General features: G+C 36.5%; 1 protein-coding gene across 1 annotated transcript in view; it reads left to right on the top strand.

Moving 5' to 3' along the window:
- The window catches only part of LOC149264779 (uncharacterized), a 275,432-nt gene that overhangs the window by 202,435 nt on the left and 60,323 nt on the right, over positions 1-12,674 (top strand). Inside the window, exon 4 of the mRNA XM_089390351.1 lies at positions 4,888-4,932. Within this exon, the coding sequence (XP_089246477.1) occupies positions 4,888-4,932 (45 nt within the window). The remainder of the gene's footprint in view (positions 1-4,887; positions 4,933-12,674) is intronic.

The raw sequence follows: 12,674 nt of genomic DNA, 5'->3' as shown, positions 1-12,674 counted from the left end.
GCTGTCTGCACCCACGATTTTCATTTCTGCCTCAACGCACTGCATGCAATCACAATACTGTAAACAGGTCATCGATTTTAGGAAGCATTACCATTCCAGCTGTCCACGTAACAATTTCAAAAAACCTGCGCAGTGTTTCTTCTCATCCCTCACGTGAAGCTTGCAGCTTGTCCATCGAAACTGTCGTATCCGCATAGCTTCCCCAATCTCTGGATCCCTGCGTCCAGTCTTCACTCCTTACGTAGCTCCTCGTTTGCAACCAAGCTCCTCACACTTTCCTTCTGCCGTCTGACTTGCACAGCGTAAACAAAATTTTCGACCTTTGCTGGACAGTGTGTGTTAGAAACAACGTATTTCCTTGATCTCATTTTTATCAACGCGTTTTTGTATTTTGTAAAGTTTTAACATAGTTTTTTTCGACGTATGCGTAGGTAGTGTTACGGTTTTCATTTTTTTTTTTTGATTTTATATATTTATGTAACTCTGTTTTGCATATATCCATTCGAATGTAGATCTCATTTAGTCTAGGTTTGGTCAGTTATCGTTTAGCTTTAGGTTTTTTTTTTTTTTAAGTTTATTTTTATGTTTTATAAATATAAAAAAAATCAAATAAAAAAAGAAAATATATAAAAAGGTAAGCGGGTATCATTTTTACTTTTAATAGATTTCTTTTTTTTTAGTTTAGATTTAGTTTAAGTTTAGAGTCTTAGTTTTATTTTATTTTTTTACCTTCTTTAGTTTTGAATCTCTATAAAAATATCAAAATCATTTTTTCTTGTTTTAAAATTAGATTTTATTTCTTTTAGAATTTAATTTTTTTTAAAGGTATAAAATCATAAAAAAAAAGAAAAGAAATATAAAAAGGCAAAAAAAGGGGATTTTTCTTTTAGTCTATTATTTAATATTTAGATTTTTTTTTTAAAGTTTCATTTAGTCTTTAATTTTTTTTTTTTTAATTTTATTATTTAAAAAAAAAAACATAAAAATATTTTTGGGAAATTTTTCCAGTTTCAGTCTTGGCTTTGAATTTTTTTTTAAGGTTTCATCTTTTACGCTGAGGCTAAAATTTTTGATGTGGAATGAATGTTTATCATTTTATGCGAATCTGCACATGAATGATCATTTTGAAGATTAGCTGCATGAATATGATATCAGGTTAATTGCGTGGTTGTTTAAAGCATTTATCTTTTCGAAATATTCATTTGCTTTTTAAAGGTCAAGTTAGGCACAACATCATGGATATGTATGCCCCTTGTGATTTTTCTAACATTCCAGGATATCCCAACGATATTCCATCTATTGGGATCGATAAATTGCCTAACTTTCAAGGAAATAATGCGATTAGTGCTAACTCTCATTTGCGAGATTTTAGCATATGGATGGCTAAGTACGCAAGATCTGCTGATTTCGATCATGAGGATGTCAGAATGACTCTTTTCATCTTAACTCTAGGAGGTGATGCCTATGATTGGTTTGCAGAAAAGCCTCAGAATTCGTTTAACTCCTTACAATCGATCATTAATGCATTTAAAGAAAAATATGGAGATAAGAGAGAAGGAAGACACCTCGTAAAAGCTATTAGCCTAATAAAAAAGAGAGAGGATGAAACTGTTGAAGAATTTAATAAAAGGTTTAATGGTATTGTTAGAGAATTACCTCAAGACTATAAACCTACAGATAAAACTCTCCAAGATTTTTACATTGATGCCTTTAGTCCTGAGCCATCTTATGAATTAAGGCGTGCTAAACTTAATGATTATAGAGATTGCCAAGCCTTAGCTATAGAGCTTGAAAAGGACAAGGCCGCATCTGGGAAGTCTGAGATCCCAGGTTTCGATAGGGCTGCTACGAAACTAAAGGAACCTAAAGGAAAAGCAGTTCAAGAACCTGAAAGTGAGCTTGTTCTCAAATTGCTTCAAAAAATTGAAACTATGGAAATTAATCATAATAAGGAGATAACCACTTTGCAGAATAGGTTGATCCAAATGGAAAGATCGCAAACGCAGAATTTTCAACCTCGAAACAATAATAATAGAAATAACAATTGGCAAAGGAAGGGTCAATCTAGTGAGCAGAGACCTCCTAATCCGCTAAATAATTTGGTTGATAATGCTCCTCCTTACTGTCGGGTTTGTGATGCTCTTCATGAAGAGGCCACTTGTCCCATCGTTAGAAGAATTTTAGATAATGGAATGTTTGGAACAGGTGATCAAATAAATGTAGTAGGCAGCAAGTTTCCTTTGTCTATGGATGATTGGATAGAGGTCAAGGAAAAGAGTAGTGATGTTGTAAATCCTTCATCAGCTTTTAGTATAACTAACCTTGAAAATGAAGATGATATTTTGGCTAGGTTATATGGTGAAAAGCCCTCTCCCGAGCAAATCTTGGAAATTGCTAGAGGTAAGGGTGTGACCTATCAGAGAGGCTATCTGCTTGCAATTTGTTCTTAGAAAGTTGTTAAGATATTGATGTTAACCCCCAGAATTGCTCCGTCCTACTTCAGGTGAATTTATTTTTGTTATAAGAGGGTTGTGCAAGGGTTTAGTTATAGTAGACTTGATTTGAACTAGGTGATTAGCCTAAGGACAAATCCTCTTGAAAACATCGCTCTGTCTTGAACTAGCAGAAAGTAAATTTGTCTAGCCTTAAGGTGCTTTGATCTTCCTTATTCTAGGCTCCTTCACGATTATTCTTAGCTGCTCCTTGTAGATAGAGATCCTTGTGCCAAAACAAGTAGACAAAAGGGAAAACAAAACTAACTAGGGTGGAATCTTTCACCACCAAAATTAGTAGAAGAAAAGGGGTCTTAAAACCCTCATAGCTATAGCTCAAGAAAACAGAGGATTTGATCCACAACTGATGATGATTCCTTTGATCTCAACCCTCTATTTATAGATTTTTCATGGGCTCCCAAGTTGTGAGTGCAACCTCAAACTTTGGGTCTTTTGCCCCAGCCGACCCAATTTTTACACGATGTTGCCCCAACATTGGAAAAATTTGGCCTTTTACCCCTTTATCATGACTATATCCTATGGGGTTGGATAGGCTATTTCGTCCTCCATTAGCCCATCAATTTGGTGAGGACATTACAGCAGCACCCAACATTTGAACCCCCCTCTCAAACCTTCAGACCAAACAATAGTTCACTTGCATGGAAGGATGTAAGGCTTTTAGTTGCATGGCTCGAAGGGGTCATGTAACCTTGTGGAGGCCCATATACCTCCTTCGTGTGATGCCCTCCTCCAAGGGTTAAGTAAACCTCAATTAGCTAATAATCAAGGGACATTATTTGGTTTTACAAAGACTTTGTCTTTCTCCTCTTGTGGAGTCATAGCCCCCCTTCATTTGTTTTCTTTTGATGTTGGGGACGTAGTTTTTATTAACATTCAATGTTTGGTTACAAATTGCTTTTGCTGACTTATAGCCATTCACCTTGTCTATACACAACACTAAACTGGGGCTCAAAGTGGGGTAGTGCAGAATCAGTCCAATCGTTAACCCTAAGCAACAAAGCCTTGTGACCATCGTGATAATATTAATGTATACCCAACTTGAGTGGACCCTAACAACCATGTGCTAACTCTAACTTTAGTGCTCACAACTTGTCAATACCAAACATCAAATCCTGACAATTTATTCATGAATTGTTAAATGTTGAATATTGGCTAATTTATACACATATCGTCAATGCCAAAAGAATCAAGGGGGATTTTGAAGAAATCCATCTTGAGTATTAACATGGTGCTCTCCCATTTTTGTGCTTTTGCAGTTCCTTATCTGATAATTGATTGTATCTCTTTTGACACTTCCTATATACTTTTTTCTTTTGTTGTTTTGCAGTTCTCTCGGAAATGTTTTAGCACTCCCAACTGTTCACTCATCTTTGTACTTTTTATAGTTCCTCTGCTGTTACATTTTGAGTATGACCTTTGTGTTTTGGTTGCTAGCATAAGTCGCTCACTATTTATAATTATTCACAGATTCTAGCTGCCTTCTAGAATAATCATTTCTTTCAAACACATGGCTACTTGCCAACAGTGGGACAACTTTTCAACTGTTACATACAGTTAATGGCACTTTGCTTTTGTGGTAACATGAAGAAACATGAGGGAAAAGGAAAACTTTAGACCAATGCTTCATCTTTGCAATCAAGTATCCCTGGTTGCAATTGGGAAGCCACAGGTTGGTATCATACTTGCAGACACTTTGCTGTATCATGAAGGCATATTGCAGAAAAAAAAACTATATGACTTATTGCTTGCCTTTTGCATTTGAGTGTCCCTATTTGCAACTTTGTGGCCACAGGTTGCAACCTGACTTGCTGACATTGATACTGGTAGTCAGATTTTTCAACCAAAGCTGTCGATATTACAAATAGCCTGGCAAACATTCACCTGGATGCTTTTACTATTAAAACCGTCACTGACCTCAATTCTTTCCAACTTATTCAGCAAACAATCTGCTGCTTACAGCATTGCATTGCCAAACATAGAAGGGACACTTGGTATAAATTCCTTGTATCTTGAGATTATCTCAATGTCCAAGCTGAATGTCGCTTGCAAGATTATGTCACAGTCTAGGTGGGCTCCTCGGGATATCTTGTGGGCTTCAGGTCCATTTGGATGCTAGAATTTCTTTTGGCCTCACTTGTCTGTTTGTGGTCTGATAAAGCCTTGAACGTAACTGCAAATCTATGGGTTGTTTATTTCTAGCATTTAATGGTAGCAATGAAACTTTTATTGCCTAATTCAACTATCTTATTATATCATATGCAGATCTGTATTATTTCCTTGTAATTGTTTTTATTCAATGATCATCAAAATTATGTTTTCTCATGCTTTTGAAGCTGCGCTCATATTTTGATGGCTATTTCTTTTTTGGTTACAGTGCACTTGATGGTGTCGTGAACTGCTGGAAAATTGAAAGGAGGGGGTATGTATTTGGCTTATTTTATTTTCTCTATTTCACATTTTCTTCAGGCCTCTCTTCCCTTAAAAGCATCATTTTTAAAAAATTTAGTTATCTTAGTTTTTGAGAATGCTATAGGATGCAGTATTATTAATTTGTAGTTTCCTTGCCATGCTATACTCTACATAATGTACCTGATAGGACTAGGTTATGAAAGTATTAGATCTGAGTATGTTTTTCTGTAGATTCTGCTGTGCAACATTTGTTTGTTTTTTGCTTCCCTGTTGCCCACAGGAGTTTCATAGTTCCAATCCTTCTTTTCTGAAGAATGTAAAAGACTACTTAGTGCAATTGAAATTAGTAGGAAAATGCATTATGAAGGTGTTTGGCTGTTCTACTGGTGTTTAAGGGAATCTACAAATAATAGGGCACAAATATATCAGCTTATGAATAATGTTTTTCATTTTCTTGTTTTGATGGTTTACTTATGCATAGAAAAGAGTGAGGACAAAAACAGGGAGTGTTTTTATTATCTTGTAAGAAAATATGCATTCCCTTGGATCCATAAAGTTTGGTTTGCATGGATCAAAACCCATAGTTGTTAGGATTTATACTTTTACATATTTATTATTTCTCAATTTTACTAGATGAAGAATTTGTTTGCTGGCTGGGAACTATGATGGTCTAGGGCATGCATTACATTTATGTTGAACTTATCCACATCGTGTCATTGAACTTCTAGTTTTTTAATGTTCCATGTGCCATTAGATAGTGTCAAAGAATGATAGATGTTTCATAAGTCCTTTATGTCATACCTTGAATGAAGGTGTTAAATTTTATGGTATGTTCTATGCTTACAACAATTACTTCAATGCAGTGTGGAAAAAGTCTGCAAAAAATCCCGATTTAATCCTAAAAACGCGATTTTTTGAACTAAACAATTTAATCCCCCGACTTTTTGGCGACTTTTTCACAAAGAAAAAAATCGCGATTTTTTCCGTATACTCCCGATTTAATCGGGAGTTGACCCAAAAAGTCTTCCTCCCTTCCCAGGCCGCGGATAAAGAGGCCGCAAAGGTGAAAAAACTGTAAATTGAAGCTTCCATCCATGCATTTTCAAGTTATTGCATTGTATTGTTTGTCATACTTCTTGCGAGCATAGCAGTGTCATTTGTAATCTGTTAGTTTTGAGGTTAAGATATGTTTTTGTTTTCCAAGGAAAAACAAATCTTTATACTTCATATTTCTAGTTAGAAAGCAAAGTATATATTGGCTAAGCCTCCAGGCTTTCAGTGATCCAGACTCTAACAGCCACTGCCCCTTCAAAAGATTACAAAAGTACCAAAAGGATAGGCATACAACAGTCTTCCGTAGAAAGAACCCCACACCATCAAAAACATTGTTACAGTTGTTGAATGCTTCCAGGAGAAACAACAAAGAGGAGGCCATGAAGATCAAATAGCAACAACTTGTCCAGAAAAAACAAAACCAGTGCCTCAAAAAAGAACCCATTTTTCAGACAGGAACAAAGTACCTATGAAATCTTGTGATAGCAAAGATCCTTCTTGCAATGAGAGCACGTTTTGAAAGGGAATCTTCTTTAGTGGTGAATTCCCTGTAAATGTGGGGAAAGGTTATGTATCAGAAGTGGATTTTACCTCCAAGAGTTTTTGAATAATAGATGCCAAGGCTAGGTTAATAATCTGACATCTACTGTTTTCTCAGAAAATAAGCAGCTTGGATTCACCAAGCGTTAATTTTCACATCTACTGTGATACTCACTGTTAATTTTCATTGGACCTACCACCTGACACCTTATTACCCAAGCAGATTACAATCTACTGAATAAATGCATGACTTATTTCTTAATACAATTAGCGGAAACAAAAATTAAAAGGGAAAATAAGCAGCGTGGATTCACCAAGCGTTAATTTTCACATCTACTGTGATACTCACTGTTAATTTTCATTGGACCTACCACCTGACACCTTATTACCCAAGTAGATTACAATCTACTGAATAAATGCATGACTTATTTCTTAATACAATTAGCGGAAACAAAAATTAAAAGGGGAAGAGGATCTCAGTGACTGATTACTTGATGACTTTTAGATGACTCATGATATACATTTATTATATTTTTTTGTTGATATTTTGACTCTTGAGAGTTGAGACTCGGACAGGACTCAAATTCAGGTGTTGATTCACTATTTTGATATGTGATGTAGCATTAGATTTCATATACATATTATATATTAGCTTTCTTTACATGTTTATGTGGAAATGCATTTATTTGATGTTGTGGATACTCTAGATGTTAAAAAAATAAAATAAAAATGAATAATTTTGTGTTTTTTTAATTTTGCCGACTTTTTCAAAAAACTCCAGACTTTGACGAGTTTTTCAACTTTTGGACCCTTGCCGAATTAATCCGACTTCGACTTTTTCCACATTGCTTCAATGTCTTATCATCATTGACAGTAATTGTAGATAGAACATCAACAATACATACAAGAAGATATTAGATGATTTGATTACAACTGAGGGTCCCAATTATATACCTAGGTAGGTACCCATTCATGAATGGTCATGTCCTTGGAGACATGACTCGTCAACACTAATTATTAGTTAGTTATTCATTAATGATTGTTATTGTTTATATTATTTTTATATATATTTTATTCATAAAAGGCTTCTAGGAAGGGGAATTAGCCCCTAGTTGCACTCTTTAACACTCCCTCTCAACTAGGGAGGAATTCCACTTGTCAACATCCATCCACTACTATGCCATCGTGTCCATCATGTGTCATCTTTGCAACTTGTCTCGTCTTTGCTGAAGATTGAAATCATAGTCCACTAAGAAAGCATTGAAATAGGGTGGGTCACAAGACCTTGCCAGTTTCACCAAAATGATAGAGGCAAGTCCTCATGTCTAGGGATAGAACCCCTACCAGGCTTGATCCTTTAGTGGTCAAGCTGTTGAACAATATGCATCCTAGTCATAGGGAATACAGTAGTACCTGACGCGTTCGTATATAGTACTAATTAACCCTAACCACTTTTACCAACTCATTGGACAGATGAGAGGTACTTCCCAAGAGACCCAGACTACAAGGGTAGGATGTATGGTGGGGTTTACACATGGGAAGGTGAACCCCTCACCCTGTTCTCATATAGCGTACTCCATAGGGGAAGGTGAACCACTCACCCTATGTTCACATACTGGGGAATGTACACCATAGGGGAAGGTGAACCATTAACCCTGTGTTCACACGCTGGGTCCACAGGGGAAGGTGAACCCCTCACTCTATGCTCATTAAAATTCCATGAAGTACCTTAGGACCCCAAGAGCTCCCATAGCTCATTGTTTAATCCAATCAATATCCCTCCATATAGGGAATGTTACTTTTTGAAGGCTAAGAATTTTGCCTTCCCAAAGGCTTTGTGTGGATATCAACAACTTGACCATCCATCCATGGGAGCCTCATTGCTCCTCCCAACAACATATAGATGATGGCACACAACTCACTAAAGAGCTTCTTCAAAACACACTGTCTTATAGCTAGCCATTCTAGCAACAGTGATTTTAGCAATCCTTTGTTTCCTGTACATCCAGGATACCAAATCAAAAATCATGTTAAAGAAAATATTTAACTAACCTTACTCCCTCTCACTCAAGGAGACCACAAGCCTAAGCTTTTCTAATTCATGAAGGTGCCCCTAGTGCTTGTTTTGCACAATTTTCTTTCATACGACTAGACTCTCTCTAGTTTAAGGTGCATGTTGTAATACAAAGGATCCACCTGGTAGCCTGCTCATCATGGGATCCAATAACTTGAAGAATTACCAATCAACATGCCATGCTTCTGAAAATTCACTTCCATAGGGAAGTCCTTTGCTATAATTACCGGGAGGGTTCAACAGACAACTCCCTTTGAGACTGATGAGATAAAACATTCTTCAATTTGTAACCATGAGTCCTACTCATCTTCTTCAAGATCCAAAGGTAGCTTCACAATATGTGCTTCTTAATTATAAACATCAACAATTCATGCAAGGATTTTATCTTCCCTCCGAAGCCTCTTCATCAATCAGGGAGACTTCAAATACATCCTTCTCAACAATTGAACCAATTCATCTCTCTAGTGTACTTGTTGTTCCAGTCAATGTAGGATCACACTTTGGTATATCATAATATTATGATGCAAGTCTTCAGACTTTTGATATAGCTTCTCTTATGATGATAAGAGATTATCTAAGAATACTTCAAACAAGATTGTAGTGATGATGCATAACTCTCATTCCAATGATTTGAGAAGTCATCGATATTTAAACTTAGTTCTCACATTATAGTATGTTATGCATGGAAACCTTTATCAAGCTAGGAACCAAGCAATATGTCAAGTTGAAAGCTCTTCAATCTTGTCACCTCTTTATTGCCAATGCCACTTAAGGTTTATGAAAGAGGGTCTTAACCAATCTTATTTGAGCAAACTGACTTCAAAAGACATATGCTTGAATCATATACTTTCAATTATGCCTTATTCCATATTGATATATATAGTCTTCAAGAGCGTTCAAACAAAAATTACTATTAGCAGATACATACTTTATATTTTGGTAATTAGACATATTTACCAGTAGTTACTGCCCACCATAATTCATGGAATTCTTTGCATTCTTTATATTTCGGTAATTAGACATATTTACTAGGAATTACTGCCCACCATAATTTATGGAATTCTTTGCATTCTTTAGGTAGGAGTAAAAAATTAAATATGTTGTACGTAAAGATTGTAACAACCCCAAAAATTTAACACTCCGTTGAGGCCTTTCTCCACCAAAGCTTTGATACCATGTTAATTTTTATGGTATGTTCTATGCTTGCAACAATTACTTCAATGTCTTATCATCATTGATAGTAATTGTAGATAGAACATCAACAATACATACAAGAAGATATGAGATGATTTGATTACAACTGAGGGTCCCAATTATATACCTAGGTAGGTACCCATTCACGAATGGTCATGTCCTTGGAGACATGACTCTTCAACACTAATTATTAGTTAATTATTCATTATTTATGATTGTTATATTTATAGTTATTTATATTATTTCTATATATATTTTATTCATAATGGGCTTCTAAGAAGGAGAATTAGCCCCTAGTTGCACTCTTTAACAGAAGGCCTTATCATTTATGTATTGTTAGCTTTTGGCGTTACTCGAAAAATGCTTACACCATATTTGGGTGTCCTTCATGAGATTTGGGCTGCATGGTGTATGATCAACCCTTGGATGATCTATGATGGATTTTCACATTGGAGGTGGCTTACTGAGTGGTTGCTTGACCTAAGTTGGATGCTTGAATGACATTCTTCCTTGGATCAATGGAGACCATAAAACGACTTGGTGGCACTCTACATGCCAGCCACATGGAGGGCATTACTTGCTTGGAGAATGCTCTACCTTTGAGGAGGAGCGTTTGGCATTTTGGATCAGGGCTTTGAACCCTATACAAACATGGGGTAGCTTGTATGCTTGCATGGATGCTTGGAGTTGATTTGGGGATGCTTAGGTTGCAACAATGTTCAGGTCGGGGAAGTGGACCTTGTAGAGCAAATGGATTAGGAGTATTGGAATTGTTGGAGACTTGTAGAAGGAGCATTGGACACATCTCGTGGACCACCCTTGCATTAGAGCCTTGCTTGTATATCACATGACCTTGGATCTTGAAATGTGTACCCTTGGAATGTAGGGCTTCACATGTGGGACCTCACTTGTGGTTTTGTAGGTTACTTTAAGGGTTTAAGCCTATGTTTTCTTTGGCCTCCCTTACCTCTCTTATATATAGAGGAAGGAGAGATTCCTTTCATCATCATCATTTGTACTCTTTTCATTGTACTTGTCTTCTTGTAGTAAGCCAATAGGGTTCATGATGATACCCTGGGAGAAGTTGTGAAGTCCAAAGATGGTGTCTTTGTTGAGAGCTTGCCCTTGTGACATGCTTGGCTTGTTCTTGTGAGCTAGACATTGGAGATGATGATATCTTTGTGTATTCTTCTTTATAATTTGTCTTGACTTGGAGGCACTAGTGTTTCTTAGATATTTTGGAGCATCTTGAATACTAGGGCTAGGGTTTCATCCTTTGGAGACATTAGAGCTAGGATTTTGCAATTAAACCTTATATTATGCTTGTTGAGGGTTGGAGAAGAGGAGTAATCTTGCTTTGGAGGATTTACTAGTGTGATACTTGCTTGTTGAAGCTCCTTGGTATTGGCTATGGTTTTTATTGGTTCCTTCTAGTTAGGGTTTCAAAGAGCAAAGGATTGGAATAGCCATGAGATGAGGCTATGGTATGTGTTACACTTCATATCGGATTGAGGTTGCGTACTCTTTCAATAGGGGTACTCCAAAACTTTTTGGCCATGCCATATAAGCCCAAAGGATGTGCCCTATAGACCATGGCTACTCTCGGTTTTGTTAATTTCATGGTATGTTTGCCCTTATGGCACTGCTTACTTTCCCCTAGTGGGCAGTAAGTCGTTGCCTCGATGGGTATTCTTATCCCTGGGACGGTGTTGTGGGCATCATGGGTTAGATACTAGTAGAATTCATGGTTTAAGGGAGCACGTGTGTCATAAAGCCTTGTAAGGGTGATCACCATATGTAATTTTCCCTAACAATATTCATTCTTGTTGAAGAATGTAACTATGTTGGTCTTCATAATTGTATTTGAGTCATATATTTGTCAGAAGAAAGAAAAAGAAAATTTATTTATAAAAAGGAAATTATTAATAAGCATGGATTTCATGCTTCATTCATTTCTAGGTCAAAGCCTCCACTGTAGGCTTCTAGAGTTGAGTCCTTGACACTTGTCATCTTATACACCCTTTCTGGGTTTCTTAAGTCAATCCTTTTGATGTTAAATCCTTTTAGAAGCCAATGACTTCAGCCTTAGCCTAGTTCATGCCCTAGCCCTAGCTAACGACATATCCTTGAGGGGTCGAAAACCATATTTATGTTGATTTTTGTAGATGATCAATAAAGTGACAAGGCTAGTGCCTAGCCCTTGGGAGATGGAGTTTATGGCAGTGAAAAATATGTTGTCTTGGTAAGGAGTAAGGGGACAATGAAGCCTGTTGCTAGCTAAATCCACACTGAAAGCATCAATATAGTAGATGAAGAGAGACTTGTCTTGTGGATTGATGTCATTAGGAAGACTTTTCACTATATCATTGAATCTCTTGTTGAACTCCTCCACTATTTCATTCTCTTGTTTTTTGATATGGCTGATGCCGTTGAGTAGATGTCTTTTTTCCCTCTTATCACCAAACTTCTCAGTGAAAGAAATTATTATCTTCATCAAAGTATCGAATGTGTTCGCAGAATCGTAGCTTGCTCAGTAAACCAATCAAGTGCATTTTCATCCAAGGAAAGGACAAATAGTCTCATTTTAACATCTTCAAAGTTAGTAGTGTTGCACCATTTGTTGACGCACAAGTTGAAATTCTTGACACACACGAGAAGAGAGTCTGTTTAACCTCGCTCTATAAACCCTTTCAGGTTCAAGAATGGGGCTAACCAGACCACTTGAATTTGTTCAAGTAGAAATTCTTACAGAAAGTTGATCAAGTGGAGTCGTCACTTGGACAAAAATCTATCTCTAAATATTCCAAAAGCTTAAAACCAAAGTTAGTCGTATTCCGGGTTTAACAGGACTTATCCTCGACAACAACACAAAAAATGTTGTCGCATAAATT

This window comes from Pinus tabuliformis, chromosome 6 (assembly GCF_031772625.1).
Source record: "Pinus tabuliformis cultivar Carrire ecotype Pingquan chromosome 6, CPIR1, whole genome shotgun sequence".
Classification (NCBI taxonomy): Eukaryota; Viridiplantae; Streptophyta; class Pinopsida; order Pinales; family Pinaceae; genus Pinus; species Pinus tabuliformis.
This window is presented reverse-complemented; position numbering and strand designations above follow the sequence as displayed.